General features: G+C 44.2%; 1 protein-coding gene across 8 annotated transcripts in view; it reads left to right on the forward strand.

Moving 5' to 3' along the window:
• The first annotated feature begins 614 nt into the window (after positions 1–614).
• The window catches only part of RAD52 (RAD52 homolog, DNA repair protein), a 28825-nt gene continuing 11524 nt past the window's right edge, over positions 615–17915 (forward strand). Inside the window, exons 1-2 of one of the 8 annotated variants that reach the window (XM_061124672.1) lie at positions 615–918; positions 1488–1548. In XM_061124672.1, coding sequence (XP_060980655.1) covers positions 718–918; positions 1488–1548 — 262 coding nt within the window. In that variant the 5' untranslated portion in view covers positions 615–717. Of the gene's footprint in view, positions 919–1000; positions 1090–1487; positions 1549–17915 lie in introns of those variants that run through there. The other 7 variants (XM_061124668.1, XM_061124674.1, XM_061124671.1 and 4 more) reach the window with 7 other exon arrangements.

Genomic DNA, 17915 nt, shown 5'->3' on the forward strand with positions numbered 1-17915 from the left:
TGGCCTGGGGACCGAGCGGCAAGGGGCATGTTCCGGAGGGCCCGACCCCCTGCAGTCCCTGCCGGGCTCTGATGACCATAGCAGCCTCGAAGCACCGGGGGCGCCAAGCAACCGGGCAGTCCTTGCAGGGCTTGGGGCGCAGAGGGCGGTGCGGCGAGCTCGCTGGGCGCCAGGGGGCAGCAGAGGTCACGGCGACGTAGGGCTTGCGGGAGCCGAGCGGCGGGCACGGAGGTCCGGGTCGTACTGCCACCTTGCTTTACGGCTCTCAACAGACGGCTCTGCTCCCATCTGCCGACTTGACTTGCGGCTTCTCTTCCTATGCCCCGCAGTGGTCCGGCGCGAGTTCAGCTGGACCTACTCCTTTCCCACGGTCCTCCGCTCAGCTATCCTAAGCAGGGTGGGGTTCGGGCCTCCCCGCCCCGGGGCGTTGTCGCTCAGACCTTCTCCCCATGGTCCTCTGCGTGCCCTTCAGGCCTCCTCGTCCGTCGCGGTGTTTCCGAAATCTTCTTCCCAGGATCCTCTGCGCGGCCGTTCAAGCGCCCTGCTGCGTATTGAGGCCGTCACTGCTGGCGCGATTTCTTCCAGACCTTCTTCCCAAGATCCTCTGCGGGTCGTGCCTAGTGCCCTTCCGCGCGTTCAGACCGCATCCGTTGGTGTGGTCTCGCCCAGACCTTCTTCCCAGAGTCCTCTTGGTGGCCGTGCCTAGTGCCCGTCCGCATGTTCAGGTCCCCTCCGCCCGCGCGTTCTTGCCCAGACCTTCTTCCCAGGGTTCTCCAGGCGGCCGTGCCCCAGGGAGTTTCTGTGCGTTCAGTCTGGACAGATCTCTGTCCGCCCTGCGCGGCTGAGGCGCGTAAGTGGAGTCGCCGCCGGGTGGGAGTTCGCGTCGCTGGTCCCGGCTTAGCAGTTCTGCGCCCAGCGGTGTGTGATGTGCCGTGAGGGCGCCGGGCCGGGCGAGCGGGCGGGCGGCCGGGGCCGGGGTCGCGGGCTCAGTGATGCCCGGGGCGGGGACCGAGGGCTGATACGCCGACGGGCCCCAGGCTGGAGCGGCTGCGGCGGGAAATGCGTTGGCGTTTCGGCGGAGTTTGACAGGTCAGCGCGTAGTTAGCTCTTGTGGCGCTTTCAAACAACCGAGCCGGAATCCACACATGGTGGAATCCCTCAGTCTGAAGAGACCGGCTGCGTGGCTTCGGCGCGTTCCCGGGCCGGGCCGCGCCGCAGTCGCCGCTGGTGTGGAGCGTGTTGGGCACCTGGAGCCCCGCGAGCTCGTTAGCTGACGCGGCTCACCTGGTCCGGCCGGGGTCAGCGCTCCTTGGTCCACGGCCGCTGGGCGGCGTTTCGTCGAGGGGGGGAACCTTGCTTTCTTTCTCCGTTAACTGATGGGCATTTGGGCTTTTGCGCTTTCTGGTCTCCGAGTCCGTTTAAGGTCTGTTCCTCCCGGGGACTCACAGACCGAGGCACAAACCTCTGAAATCTAAATTCTCCCCCAGCCTGGAGCTCTGGGTCCGGATCAGGTGTTTTGGCGGCATCGGGTCTGGTTTCTTCGGAAAGGTTTGTACAGTTTTCTTTTCTCAGTACAGCACTCCTGGACCCTTGGCTTGGTGGTCACGGGCGGAACAGCGTTCGTGTGCGGGGCTCGCTGGAGACGCCGCCAGGCCGGCCGTCCAGTGATGGGCACCGGGTGGGCTGGACAGGAGCGGACGGATGATGTAGTAGAGTCGGGGGTCGGGGGCGGGGGGGCTCCTCTCCGAGCAGACCTAGAGCGCCTTCGTTGTTTGTGGGTTCACGGACCGGCCCCCGAACAGAACCAGCACTCAGGGCGCGGGGTGACCCTCGCGCTGTCCCTGCCGAAGTCTGGCGGACCGCCCCTCTGCCTGCTTATTTCACACTGTAAACCAGAGGCCTCGTTGTCCTTCAGTGCCACAGTTTAAGCTTTTTATTCTTGATTCCACTGTTTCTTTAGCACATTTCTAAAAAATTGATTCAAAGATTCTTTAAATTCTGTAATTCTTTACAATTTTCCAGTTTCGGTCGCACGAGATCGTGCACAGAAGATTGTGTAACAACCCTCTTTTTCCCACTACCCCTGCCTTGCCCCTCCCTCCTTCCCTCCCGCACTGGTACCACCACTGAGTTCACTAGTGAGCCAGCTTCTCTTTTGTTGACTAGTGTGTTGTGTTGTTTCAGTTCCACCTGTGAGTGACATCACATGGTGTTTGTCGTTCTCTCTCTGACTGACTTAGTATAACGCCCTCCCAAGTCCATCCCTGTCTAGAAGGTCCTCCAAGCTTGTTGGTGCAGGAAGGCAGGCTTCTTTCTGATGAGCTTTGTTCAGGTGTGAGTTAGGTGCTGTCGGCTGTGAGTTCAGTGTTAAGGAATCAGCAGTGTCTTACTTCAATAGGGTGCCTTTAATAGAAACATGAAGAGCAAGGCTTTGTACTGACTGGTTGATGGAAATGAAGCAGCCGGAGGCTCGAGGGAACCTAGCCCAGTGTTTCTGCAGGAGCAGTGGCTGGGTCTTGAATCAGTCAGTGCTCAGGGTACCTGTAGAACAGACCACCACCAACAGTGAGAGCGGACTACGTGACCAGGTTAATTACTCAGAAAGCTTTGTGGGGATATTTATTCCATTTCTGTGACTTCTAACATTTTTCCACACAAGATATTCATTTTTAGTAAAGTCCTGGCAGTTTTGAAGTGGAAAAGAGCTAAAAATAAAGCTACCATTCTCTTTATTCTACAAGTTGGGTAGGGACTATGCAAAGTCCTAGAGATCCAGTCAGTAGTTGGTATACGGCCCCTGTGTTCTCATTGGTAGAATGGATTATAGTGTTATCTGTGCTGTGTGCTCAGTCGTGTCTGACTCTGGCCCACCAGGCCGTCTGTCCATGGGATTCTTCAGGCAGAATACTGGAGTGGGGTGCCATTTCCTCCTCCAGGGAATCTTGCTAACCCAGGGATCGAACCCATGTGTCTTGCATCTCCTGCATTTGCAGGCCAGTTCTTTATCCCTGGGCTACCTGGGAAACCCATGTGCTGTGATGTCTGTCTAAATGCTATGGGAATTTAGGATTAATTCTGTTTAGAGTGTAGTGAGGTGTGTCAGGTTTCAAGGAGGAGAGGACATTTTGAGATCTTTTTTCCTCTTACTTAAATAATGCTTTTTCTACTCTTGCTAAATTTAAAAAAGTTTTACAAACATGTGAGCAGCATGTACGTAAATGAAAATAAAGAATTTTGGTTTCTAGTCTTGGTTGTCTTGATCCTCATAGTCAGCACTTCACAGGTCACTGAGCTTGGTCAGCTCTGCCTCAGTGACGCACATACAGAGTCCATGCTTGTCATCTGTGGCTGTCACTTTGGTCGAGCCTCTGTGGTTTCCTCTGCCGACTGTTGTAGACTCCACCTGTGCTCTCCTGCAGTTATTCACTGCTGACAAGGAATATTTCCAGGCGAAAATATTGTATCATTCTGAACTTAAAATTTCCACTGCTCTCCCATGTTTATAAACTAAAGTTTTAAGCTTTTAAAGGTGGCTTATTCATGATAATGTTATCGGAAGGGTGTGTGTGACGGGAGGTCCATCTGCTCACCACTCAAAAGCCAATTAACAGGCCAGGTTGGTGGAAAGGAAAGTTTGCTTTGTTTCAGATGCTGGCAACTGAGGGGGAGTGTGGTGGACATCTGTCCAAAGACTGACTCTGCACCCCCTGCCCCCACAAGCAGGGGATGAGAGCTTTTATAGCTAGAGCTGGGGGGCGGGGGGGGGAGGCTACATGCAAAAACAGCACAGTCATCTCTAAGTCATCTTCACATTGGTCATCACTGGTCTTCCTAGCATCATCTTGGTTGTTTTGTGTACAGTTAATCTTCAGTTCTGGGGTGCACGTGTTCCCATTTCTTTGCAGTCAGTTCTCAGAATTGTGGCAGCTCAAGTCCTGGGTTCAGTCTGGTCATCAAGAAGTTAACTTCTCCACCTGGTGTTTTAGTATCTGTAAGACAGCTCACAGGATATGGCTCAGAGTATTACCTATAGTCCTTGAGAAAAAACTAAAGGTCCTTGACTATGCTTCATGACTCCATCATTATTTAGTCTCCTTCGACTGTTTTCCTTTGTTTCCACATTTTTCACTTTTCTGATTAAACTTATTATTTGAAATTTTCCACAGACAAAAAGCAAGCAGAGGACATGGGTGAGGGGCAAGGACCATATGGTCCTGCTCCATTTCAGTCCCCCCCCGCCAAGCATTAAACTTAAAGCCAGCAGTCCTACACATCATGAGTAGTTATATCCTGGGACAACATTTGCTTCAGTCCCTCAGTTGTGTCCGACTCTTTGCGACCCCATGGACTGCAGCATGCCAGGCTTCCCTGTCCATCACCAACTCCCGGAGTTTACTCAAACTCATGTCCATTGAGTCCGTGATGCCATCCATCCATTTCACCCTCTGTCGTCCCCTTCTCCTCCAGCCTTCAATCTTTCCCAGCATCAGGGTCTTCAGATGATTTAGTTCTTCACATCAGGTGGACAAAGTATTGGAGTTTCAGCTTCAGCATCAATCCTTCCAGTGAATATTGAGGATTGATTTCCTTTAGGATGGACTGGTTGGATCTCCTTTCAGTCCAAGGGACTCTCAAGAGTCTTCTCCAACAACACAGTTCAAAAGCATCAATTCTTCGGCAGTCAGCTTTCTTTATAATCCAACTCTCACATCCATACATGACTACTGGAAAAACCATAGCTTTGACTAGACAGATCTTTGTTGGCAAAGTAATGTCTCTGCTTTTTAATATGCTGTCTAGGTTGGTCATAACTTTTTTTCCAAGGAGCAAGCGTCTTTTAATTTCATGGCTACAGTCACCATCTGCAGTGATTTTGTGACAACATTACTGGACAGTTTTTCTATCCCGAACATTAGTTCAAAAATATCATTAGAAACAAAGCAGTTACTTTCCACTGGGTATCTCTGTTACCAAAATCAGATCAATATTCCAGGAGAACTTTGTTTTTTTAACAGAGGGGAAGAAAAAGAAAGTTAGTCTTGTATCAGTTTACTGTTCATAGCAAAATTTATATACCTAATTAAATTTAGTCTAATCTTAATCTTGACAACATAAATTTTTTTCAAAAAAATTTTTTAATAAACCTTTTATCACTTTTTGGATTTGAATAAATTACTCCCTGTATTTCCCCCATCCATAAACAGCTGTAGGACAAAATTATTATCATCTTTGTTTTCAATAAAAATTATTTTTGTATACCTTTTTTTGCCAACAACACGTCCTACTTGTTTTTACATACCGAAATGCTTTCCTTATTATATTTACATATTACAATTTTTAAGCCTTGAAACTGTAACAAAACCAAGAAACAAGTGATTGAAATGTTATACCAGCATTTTCTGATTGGCAAACTTAAGAACATACTCCATAACCTCAAAAAACATACACTTTTAATAGCATAATTTTTTAAAATAGTACATGTATATTTAATAAACCCAAACATCTTTAGTTTTCCTCTTGGTTTTATAAGAAGACAAAAGTAGGTAAATTTAGAGTTGTTTGATTTGTAAGCGCTTATACTTTTTTAAACCTATTATGTAGAGCTTCTTTACAAATTAACCTCAGCAGTATCATCTAAAGACAAAAACACATACTGAGACATGGAAACATCCAAACAGAGATCTCATTGTTTTATCTTTTTACATTTTATGAATTAGGCATTGCAATTAATCTTACCAGTTTATGGATAATAGAATAGCCAAGTTTACATACTCAATTTTAAAGAGTTTTTTTCCTTTTTTTTCTTCTTAGCTTTAAATTTTACAATTAATCCAAGGCTGGAGTTCCAAGCAACATGGATTATGTTTGTATTTTAGGGACGTGGTAAGTGTTAACTTCACATTTTCCCCTAGGCTTACTTTTGTTTCCTCAGGGTCTGAAAAAAGCATTTTATCAAGCCAGCTTTTCCTAACTGTATATGTAAAAAAAACTGGCTTTTACTGAATTTTAAGAGTTCCATTTTAACCAGTCTTCTCTGGAGTCTAAAGAATACTGTTGCCATACATGGTCCAAAAAATAATCATCTTTCTTTAGTCATAATTTTCCAGCTAAAATTTTTCTTAATGAATTGAACCTGAATTTCCATTTCACACAAGGCAACAAGAATACCAGTCACACAGATGCAATACACACTCACACACCGATTTGACAGATCTGTCAAAAACCCTCTTTGAGGGTGACCAGTACGGAGTCGCAAACAAATACTTCCCCAGAACAAACTGTACTCAGTGGTAGTCAGACATCAGAACCAATTGTCAAGAATGCCCAAGTAGCACTCTGTGTGTTAGTTACACAAGTAACCAACTGTCTATAAACAGGCCAGGTTTGGTGGAAAGTTTGCTTTATTTCAGATGCCGGCAACTGGGGCGGGCGGTGGAGGACATCTGTCTGAAGGCCATCTCCCCCTCCCCCAGCACACAAGTAGGGGTGAGAGCTTTTATAGACAGAGTGTGTGTGTTACGCAAGTAACACTGTGTGTGTTAGTCGCTCAGTCGTGTCCGACTCTGCAACCCCATGAACTGTAGTCCACCAGACTCCTCTGTCCATGGGATTCTCCAGGCAAGAATACTGGTGTGGTTGCCATTTTCTTCTCCAGAGGATCTTCCTGACCCAGGGATCGAACCCGGATCTCTTGCATTGCAGGCTGATGGTTTACCGTCTAAGTTACTAGCACTCACAAATGGAAGGTTGCCCCCATGTGCACACCGGTGGACTTACCCAGTCTTAGAGATCATCGGCTTGTCCCAAATGTAAGTTTTTATTCCACCAAAGAAAAGCGTACATTGGCAACCAGTGCTGAGCAGGGGAGAAACAGGGAGGATCCTCAAAGCAAAAGGTTTTGGCAGCTGCTGGGAATATCCCCCAAATGCCTTACTTGGCTCGCTTACCACGAGCAGGTGTATACACCGTCATGGCCATAGCTCTCCCCTGGAAGACCCAGGAGAGCCCGGTGCCGTGATAGCACAAGAGGCAGCCAGAGCCAGCCCCGCATTGGGTGCCAAAAATCTGTACCCGAAAAGGTGTGGAAGGTGGTGTTTGGCTGCTCACCACTCAAAAGGTCAATAAACAGGCCAGGTTTGGTGGAAAGTTTGCTTTATTTCAGATGCCGACAACTGGGGTGGGTGGCGGGGGACATCTGTCTGAAGGCCATCCCCCCTCCTCCGGCACACAAGTAGTGGGTGAAAGCTTTTATAGACAGAGTTGTGGGGGGGCCTCCAAGTAGAAACAGCACAGTCAGCTCTGACAGTCATCTTCAGTTGGTCATCAGTGGTCTGACGAGCATCATCTTGATTGTTTTAGGTACAGTTCCAGGATCCATTTGTTCCCATTTCTTGGCGTTCTCATGATGTACTCTGCATATAAGTTAAATAATCAGGGTGACAATATACAGCCTTGACGTACTCCTTTTCCTATTTGGAACAAAGGTCCGTCTAGTCAAGGCTATGGTTTTTCCAGTGGTCGTGTATGGATGTGAGAGTTGGACTATAAAGAAAGCTGAGTGCAGAAGAGTTGATGCTTTTGGACTGTGGTGTTGGAGAAGACTCTCGAGAGTCCCTTGGATTGCAAGGAGATCTAACCAGTCCATCCTAAAGGAAATCAGTCCTGGGTGTTCATTGGAAGGACTGATGTTGAAGCTGAAACCCCAGTATTTTGCCCACCTGATGTGAAGAGCTGACTCATTTGAAAAGACCCTGATATTGGGAAAGATTGAAGGTAGGGGGAGAAGGTGATGACAGAGGATGAGATGGTTAGATGGCATCACCGACTCAATGGACATGAGTTTCGGTAATCTCTGGGAGTAGGTAATGGACAGGGAGGCCTAGTGTGCTGTGGTTCACGGGGTCGCAAAGAGTCGGACACGACTGAGCGACTGAACTGAACTTGGTGTTCAGTTCCTGGAATTGTGGCAGCTCATGTCCTGGGTACAGTCTGGTCATCATATAGTTAACTTCTCCACCTGGTGTTTTAGTATTTATAAGACAGCTCATAGGATATGCCTCAGAATAGTATATATAACCCTTGAAAAAGAGATAAAGGTCTTTGACTATGCTTAATGACCACATTATTATTCTTTAGTCTCCTTTGACTGTTTCCTTTGTTTCCTCATTTTTCACTTTTCTGATTAAACTTAGTCTTTGACCAAAGTTTGACTGAAGTTTTCCACAGACAAAAGTCAGGCAGAGGACATAGTGGGGGACAAGGACCATAGGGTTCTGCTCTGTTTCAGTAATGCCCTGTCTTGTTTTTAATAAAGATGAGAAGAAGTCAGACAAAAGAGCGTGCTCAGTCACTCAGTTGTGTCCGACTCTTTGTGACTCCATGCACAAAGCCTCCTGCGAGGCTTCTCTGTCCATGGGATTTCCCAGGCAAGAACACTGGAGTGGGTTGTCATTTCCTTCTCTAGGGGATCTTTCCTACCCAGGGATCAAAGCTGTGTCTCCTGTGTCTCCTGCATTGGTAGGTGGCTTCTTTACCACTGAGCCACTTGGGAAGCCCAGACAAAAGAGAAAACCATCCTTATGTGGGCATGTCTCCTTCCCACCTTCCTTCCTCCCTCCACCATTAATTGGAAGTGCTTTTAGGTGATAAGGAAATAGATAAGAATAAAAGCATTTGGGGCAGTCTTAGTTCGGTTCAGTTGTTCTCTAGTGTCCGACTCTTTGCAACCCCATGGACTGCAGCATGCGAGGCTTCCCTGTCCGTCACCAACTCCCAGAGCTTGCTCAAACTCATGTCCATCAAGTCAGTGATGCCATCCAACCATCTCATCCTCTGTCATCCCCTTCTCTGCCTGCCTGACAATGAGTCAGTTCTTCGTATCAGGTGGCCAAAGTATTGGAGTTGCAGCTTCAGCATCAGTCCTTCGAGTGAATACTCAGGACTGATTTCCTTTAGGATGGACTGATTTGATCTCCTTGCAGTCCAAGGGACTCTCAAGGGTCTTCTCCAGCACCACAGTTCGAAAGCATCAAATTCTTAAGTGCTTAGCTTTCTTTATAGTCCAGCTCTCACATCCATACATGACTACTGGAAAAACCATAGCTTTGGCTAGATGAACCTTTGTTGGTAAAGTAATGTCTCTTTTAATATGCTGTCTAGGTTGGTCATAGCTTTTCATCCAAGGAGCAGGTGTCTTTTAATTTCATGGCTGCAGTCACCATCTGCAGTGATGTTGGAGCCCAAGAAAGCAAAGTCTGTCACTGTTTCCATTGTTGCTCCATCTATTTGCCATGAAGTGTTGGGATCAGATGCCATGATCTTCATTTTTTGAATGTTGCGTTTTAAGCCAGCTTTTTCACTCTCCTCTTTCACTTTCATGAAGAGGCTCTTCAGTTCCTCTTCGATTCTGCCATAAGGGTGGTGTCATCTGCATATCTGAGGTTATTGATATTTCTCCCTGCAATCGTGATTCCAGTTTGTGCTTCATCCAGCCTGGCATTTCGCATGATGTACTCTTCATATAACTTAAATAAGCAGAGTGACAGTATACAGCCTTGACGTACTCCTTTTCTTCTTAATATCACTTGAATTCATCGATTTCTTGCTTACAACCACTGTCCTAGTTAAGGCTCTTACCCACCAGCCCCAAAATTCTTTTTTTTTGGTCATATGTTTTTATTTTTTTTGGAAAATACCTATCAGAAGAAAATACTTGGGTCATATGGCAAATTCAAGTTTAATTTCTATAGAAATCATCAGATTTGTTTGCAAAATTATAAAACCATCAGGCTTCTAGAAAAAAATATAAAAACAAAGATAGCTTCATGATCTGGAGGAGTGCAAAGGTTTCTTAGATAAGATTGAGAAAGCAATAACCGCTTAAAAAAAGATAGGCTGGATAACATCAAAAGTGACAACTTCTCATTGAAGGTAAGGAACTCTGCGAATGAGTGGGCACTGACACTGTTTGACAAAGTGCTGATATCCAGGGTATAGAGAGAGCCTCTGGGCTCAAGGCCTGGAGCCAGGACTCTCTGGGGCGCTGGCTCCGTCTCCCAGCCACGCTCTTCCTGGGAAGGGCGTCCTGTGTTTACAGCGGTCAGCGCTGCGTGGGGGTTCGGGCTGCTTCACATCCTTGCCAGCTTTTGGTGTTGTCAGCCTTTATTTTTACCCATTCTGGTGGGTGAAAAGTGGTGTGGAATTATGTTTGGTTTTAATTTTAGTCCTTGATTACCAACAATGTTGAGCACTTTTTCCTGTGTTTGTTGACATTTTATAGCTTCCTTTGTGAAGTGCCTGCGCAGATCTTTTGCCCATTTAAAATTGGGTTAATTGTCTTTATTTTTGAGTTGTAGGAGTTTTTTATGTGTCCTTTTTATATCCTGGATATCAGTCTTTGCGGTTGCCTATTCATTCTCTTAGAGTTGTTTTGATAAGTAGAATTTTACATTTTGATGTAGTCATATTTGTCTTTTTTTTTCCTTTCATAATTATTGGTTTCTAGGTCATAAGTAAGAAATCTTCCTACCTCCAGGTTGTGAAGATATCCTGTATTTTCTTGTAGAAGTTTTAGTTTTAGCTTTTATGTCTAGGCTAAAATCCATCTCCAGTTTTTGTGGATGATATAAAAATTATTTTGTGAAAAATATTAAATGTTCTTCCCATACAGATCTTCAGTTGTTCCAGCATCGCTTGTCGAAAATGCCATTGTACTGCACTGGTACCTTTGCTGGAATTTAGATGACGGTTGATTTTTGGACCCTCTTTTCTGTTCCAGTTTTCCAGTCCTCACCACGGGTTTTTTTCTTTTTGCTTTTTGTTCTGTTACTTATTTTTGGCTGTGCTGGTCGTTGCTGCTGCTCGAGCCTTTCTCTAGTTGTGGTGAGTGGGGCTGCTCTCAATTTCAGTGCGCAGGCTTCTCATTGCGGTGGCTTCTCCCATCGGGGAGCACAGGCCTAGGCGTGTGGGCTTCAGTAGTTGCGGCTCCCAGGCTTCACAGCACAGGCTCACTCTATGGCATGTGGGATCTTCCCAGATAAGGGATCGGATCTGTATCTCCTGTATTGGCAGGCAGATTCTTTACCACTGAGGTAGTGGGAAGGCCTCCCCGCCCCCACCCCTGCCCCACTGTTTTAATTATAGTAAATCTTGAAGTCATGCATTGTAGGTCAGCAACTTCATTGGTTTTCAAATTTGATTTGGCTAGTTTAGATCCTTTGCATTTTCCACATACATGTTTGAATCATCGTCCTAGCTGTTTCCGCAAAACAGTCTGGTAGGATTATGATTATGCTGTTATTGCCACATCATTTAATAAGGTACATTTTTGAGGGTGGTTTTATTAATATTCCCTTTTGCAGATGAGAAAATTGGGGCCCAAAGAGGTTAAGTAAGTGTCCTGTTTAAGCCCTTGGAGCTCAGTCCTGAGCCACATTGGACTGTGACCTTCATAGCTTGCTTTACCACAGGGGATGGCACACTGTGACCTGCGGGCTGCAGCTGCCGCCTCTTCTGTGGTAAAGTTTCTGTTTGTTTCTTTTTGGTTTTCATTGTTTTTTTTAATTTTTATTTTATATTGGAGCATAGTTGATTTACAATATTGTGTTAGTTTAAGGTGGACAGCAAAGGGATTCAGTTATACATATACATGTATTTGTTCTTTTTCAAATTGTTTTGAAATAATCAAATCAAATAATCATTTAGGTTATTAAAGAATATTGAGCAACATTCCCTCTGCTGTACAATAACTGGTCCTTGTTGGTTTTCTGTCTTAATAGATACCTATCAGTGTAGCAGCGTGTACATGTCAGTCCCAATCTATCCCTTTCTTCCACCCTTCCACCCCAACCATATGTTTGTTCTATAAGTCTGTGATGTGAATCTGTTTCTGTTTTGTAAATAAGTTCATTTGTGTAATCAAGTTTTATTGGGAAACAACCACACTCATTCATATACATATTGACGGTGGCTTGTTGTTCACTCACTCAGTCATGTCCAACTCTTTGCGACCGCATGCTCTGCAGCACACCAGGCTTCCCTGCCCTTCATCTCCCGGAGCTTACTCAGACTCATGTCCATTGAGTCAATGATGCCATCCAACCGTCTTATCCTCTGTCATCTCCTTCTCCTCCCACCCTTGGTCTTTCCGAGCATCAAGGTCTTTTCCAGTGAGTCGGCTCTTCACATCAGGTTTCCAAAGTACTGTAACTTCAGCATCAGTCCTTCCAATAAATATTCAGGACTGATTTCCTTTAGGATTGACTGGTTGGATCTCCTTGCAGTCGAAGGCACTCTGAAGAGTCTTCTCCAGCACCACAGTTCAAAAGCATCAGTTCTTCAGTGCTCAGCCTTCTTTATGGTTCAACTCTCACATCCATACATGACTACTGGAAAAACCATAGCTTTGACTATATGGTCCTTTGTCGGTAAAGTAGTGTATCTGCTTTTTAATATGCTGTCTAGGTTTGTCATAGCTTTTCTTCCAAGGAGCAAGTGTCTTTTAATTTCATGGCTGCAGTCACCATCTACAGTGATTTTTGGAGCCCAAGAAAATAAAGTCTGTCACTATTTCCATTGTTTCCCCATCTATTTGCCATGAAGTGATGGGACCAGATGCCATGATCTTTGTTTTTGAATGTTGAGTTGTTTTTTTGTTTTGTTTTGTTTTTTTAAATATGATAGCTTTATTGATGTATGTTTTAAATACCATACAATTCACCCACTTTAAGTGTATAATTCAATAGCTTTTATACTTGCACAGTTGTGGAACTATCACCATCATTGATTTTAGAACATTTTCATCACCCTGAGAAGTAACCCTGTATCCAGTAGCAGTTACTCCCCATTTGCTCTGTTGCATCTCCTGCCCCAGCTTCTGGCAGCACTGATAAATTTTCTATAGTGGTTTAGTTGCTAAGTTATATCTGACTCTTGCGACCCCAGGGACTGTAGCTCAAAAGGCTCCTCTGTCCACAGAATGTTTTCAGGCAAGAATACTGAAATAGGTTGCCATTTTCTTCTCCAAGGAATGTTGAGTTTTAAGCCAGCTTTTTCACTCTCCTCTTTCATCTTCATCCAGAGGCTCTTTAGTTCCTCTTCACTTTCTGCCATTAGAGTAGTATCATCTCCATATCTGAGGTTGTTGATATTTGTCCCAGGAATCTTGATTCCAGCTTGTGAGTCATCCAGCCTGGCATTTCGCATGATGTTCTCTGCATATAAGTTAAATAAGCAGGGTGACAATATATAGCCTTGACATACTCCTTTCCCAAATTTGGAACCAGTCCATTATTCCATGTCCAGTTCTAACTGTTGCTTCTTGACCTGCATACAGGTTTCTCAGGAGGCAGGTAAGGTGGTCAGGTATTTCCCATCTCTTGAAGAATTTTCCACAGTTTGTTGTGATCCACATAGTAAAGGCTTTAGCATAGTCAATGAAGCAGAAGTAGATGTTTTTCTGGAATTCCCTTGCTTTTTATGTGATCCAGTAGATATTGGCAATTTGATTTCTGGTTCCTCTGCATTTTTTAAATCCAGCTTGTACATGTGGAAGTTCTTGGTTCATGTATTGTTGAAGCCTAGCTTGGAGAATTTTGAGCATTACCTTGCTAACTTGTGAAATGAATGCAGTTGTGCAGTAGTTTGAAGATTCTTTGGCATTGCCTTTCTTTGGGATTGGAATAAAAACTGACCTTTCCTAGTCCTGTGGCCACTGCCAAGTTTTCCACATTTGTTGGCATATTGAGTGCAGCACTTTCACGGAATCATCTTTTAGGATTTGAAATAGCTCAGCTGGAATTCTGTCACCTCTACTAGCTTTGTTCATAGTGATGCTTCCTAAAGTCCACTTGACTTTGCACACCAGAATGTCTGGCTGTGGGTGAGTGATCACACCATCGTGGCTATCTGGTTCATTAAGACATTTTTTTGTACAGTTCTTCTGTGTATTCTTGCCACCTCTTCTTATTCTCTTCTGCTTCTATGAGATCCTTGCAGTTTCTGTCCTTTATTGTGCCCTTCTTTGCATGAAATGTTCCCTTGGAATCTCCAATTTTCTTGAAGATATTTCTAGTCTTTTCCGTTGTACTGTTTTCCTCTATTTCTTTGCTTTGTTCACTTAAGAAGGCTTTCTTATCTCTCCTTGCTGTTCTCTGGAATTCTGCATTCAGATGGATATATCTTTCTTTTTCTCCCTTGTCTTTCACCTTTCTTCTCTTCTGAGCTATTTGTAAGGCCTCCTCAGACAACCACTTTACCTTCTTGCATTTCTTTTTCTTTGGGATGGTTTTGGTCACCGCCTCCTGTACAGTGTTATGAACCTCCACCCATAGTTCTTCAGGCATTCTGTCTACCAAATCGAATCCCTTGAATCTTTTGTCACCTCCACTGTAAATCATAAGGGATTTGATTTAGGTCATACCTGAATGGCATGGTGGTTTCCCTACTTACTTTACGTCCGAATTTTGCAATAAGGAGCTGATCGTCTGAGCCACAGTCAGCTCCATGTCTTGTTTTTGTTGACTGTATAGAGCTTCTTCATCTTTGGCTATAAAGAATATAATCTGATTTCACTATTGACTATCTGTTCATGTCCATGTGTAGAGTTATCTCTTGTGTTGTTGGAAAAGGGTGTTTGCTATGACCAATGTGTTCTCTTGACACAACTCTGTTAATCTTTGCCGTGCTTCATTTTGTTCTCTAAGGCCAAACTTGCCTGTTACTCCAGTATCTCTTGACTTCCTACTTTTGCATTCCAGTCCCCAGTGATGAAAAGGGCATCTTTTTTTGGTGTTAGTTCTAGAAGGTCTTGTAGGTCTTCATCAGTTCAGTTCAGTCGCTCAGTCGTGTCCAACTCTTTGCGACCCCATGAATCGCAGCACGCCAGGTCTCCCTGTCCATCACCAGCTCCCGAAGTTTACTCAAACTCATGCTCATCGAGTCGGTGATGCCATCCAGCCATCTCATCCTCTGTCGTCCCCTTCTCCTCCTGCCCCCAATCCCTCCCAGCATCAGGGTCTTTTCCAGTGAGTCAACTCTTCGCATGAGGTGGCCAAAGTACTGGAGTTTCAGCTTCAGCGTCAGTCCTTCCAATGAACACCCAGGACTGATCTCCTTTAGGATGGACTGGTTGGATCTCCTTGCGGTCCAAGGGACTCTTAATTAAGAGTCTTCTCCAACACCACAGTTTAAAAGCATCAATTCTTCGGCACTCAGCTTTTTTCACTAGAACTGTTCAATTTCAGCTTCTTTGGCATTAGTGGTTGGGCATAGACTTGGATTACTATGATGTTGAGTGGTTTTGCCTTGGAAACAAACCAAAATCATTCTGTCGTTTTTGAGATTGCACTCAAGTACTGCATTTGACTCTGGTTGACAATGAGTGCTACTCCATTTCTTCTAAGGAATTCTTGCTGATGGTCATCAAATTAAATTCTCCCATTCTTGTCCATTTTAGTTCACTGATTCCTAAAATGTCGATGTTCACTCTTGCCGTCTCCTTTGACCACATCCAATTTACCTTGATTCAGGGACCTAACATTCCACGTTCCTGTGCAGTATTGTTCTCTACAGCATCAGACTTTACTTTCATCACAGACATATCCACAACTGGGTGTCCTTTCCATTTTGGCTCAACGTCTTCATTCTTTCTGAAGTTTTGTCTTCGCTTCCCCAGTAGCATATTGGACACTACTGACTTGGGAAGCTCATCTTTCAGTTTTGTATCTTTTTGCCATTTCATAGTGTTCATGGGGTTCTCAAGGCAAAAATACTGGAGTGGTTTGCCATTCCCTTCTACGGACCACATTTTGTCAGAACTCTCCACCATGACCCAACATTATGCCTGCTTTCATGCTAAAATGTCAAAGAAGTAGTGACAGAGACTGTATAACCTGTCAAACCTAACATTTTTACTTCCTGACCCTTTATGGAAAAAGTTTGCTGACCCCTACTTTTTAAATTTTTAAGTAATACATGTATGTATTTGATAGAAAATAATAGCAAATGAAGCAACAGACAAAGGATTAATCTCAAAAATATACAAGCAACTCCTGAAGCTTAATTCCAGAAAAATAAATGACCCAATCAAAAAATGGGCCAAAGAACTAAACAGACATTTCTCCAAAGAAGACATACAGATGGCTAACAAACACATGAAAAGATGCTCAACATCACTCATTATCAGAGAAATGCAAATCAAAACCACAATGAGGTACCATTACACTCCAGTCAGGATGGCTGCTATCCAAAAGTCTACAAGCAATAAATGCTGGAGAGGGTGTGGAGAAAAGGGAACCCTCTTTACCACTTCTGGGCATACACAGCGAGGAAACCAGATCTGAAAGAGACACGTGCACCCCAATGTTCATCGCAGCACTGTTTCTAATAGCCATGACATGGAAGCAATCTAGATGCCCATTAGCAGACGAATGGATAAGGAAGCTGTGGTGCATATACACCATGGAATATTACTCAGCCATTAAAAAGAATTCATTTGAATCAGTTCTAATGAGATGGATGAAACTGGAGCCCATTATACAGAGTGAAGTAAGCCAGAAAGATAAAGAACATTATAGCATACTAACATATATATAGAATTTAGAAAGATGGTAATGATAACCCTATATGCAAAACAGAAAAAGAGACACAGATGTACAGAACAGACTTTTGAACTCTGTGGGAGAAGGTGAGGGTGGGATGTTTCGAAAGAACAGCATGTATATTATCTATGGTGAAACAGACCACCAGCCCAGGTAGGATGCATGAGACAAGTGCTCGGGCCTGGTGCACTGGGAAGACCCAGAGGAATCGGGTGGAGAGGGAGGTGGGAGGGGGGATCGGGATGGGGAATACGTGTAAGTCTATGGCTGATTCATATCAATGTATGACAAAACCCACTGAAATGTTGTGGAGTAATTAGCCTCCAACTAATAAAAATAAATGAAAAATAAATAAATAAAAAGACGAGCCTTGATGCACTGTTGTTCACACTGGCACCACCTCTCAGGGACGTTTCATTCTTTTAACTGTCTTTTTTGGCATTTACAGTTACATTCTAATAATATTCTCACTGCACTATTTTTTGATTTAATAATTTTAGACACTAATTATTGACTAGTATAGGCCACTCTTTACTTTTTAGTGCAAGATTATAAATAAATTTACCATTTCTTAGCTGAAAGGTAATGTTTTATGATCATTTAAATAGTTTTCTGCATTTTCATAATTACATAAAGAAATTAACAACCACTCAGCAACAGTTAACGTTTATTTAATACTTCATATGTGCCAGGCACTCAGGTTTTAAAACTGAAGTGTAGTGGATTTACAGTGTTAATGAGTGCTGTGCTGCAGAGTGATGCACTGACACATATACAAACATTTAAAAAATGTTCTCTTCCATTATGGTTTATCATAGGATATTGAATATAGTTCCCTGTGCTGTGCAGTAGGACCTTGTTGCTATCCAGTCTGTTTGGAGAATCTTACATCTGCTAACCCCAGCCTCCTACTCCCCCCCCCACCCCCCACCCCCTTGGCAACTACCAGTCAGGTCTCTGTGTCCCTGATTCAGTTTCAGAGATAGGTTCATTTGTGTCATATGTTAGGTTCCACATGTGAGTGATACCATATGGTATTTATCTTTCTCTTTCTGACTGACTTCACTTGGTATGATCATCTCTAGTTGCATTGATGCAGTTTTATTCAGTTTCACAATCTTTACAGAACCCCTAGGAAGTGTAGGTACTATTGTTACCTCCATCTTCCAGATGATGAAATGTCATTGGAGAGCTTATGTGAAACTTCTCTTGGTCAAGACCTCATGGGGATTGGGGCCAGAAGTCAGCATTAGGAATGTGAGCTCTGAAACACGGTGCTGTAATGCCATGTGTGGAATCATGTGCTACTTGATGGTC

The sequence above is a fragment of the Dama dama genome, chromosome 22 (assembly GCF_033118175.1).
Source record: "Dama dama isolate Ldn47 chromosome 22, ASM3311817v1, whole genome shotgun sequence".
Lineage (NCBI taxonomy): Eukaryota > Metazoa > Chordata > Mammalia > Artiodactyla > Cervidae > Dama > Dama dama.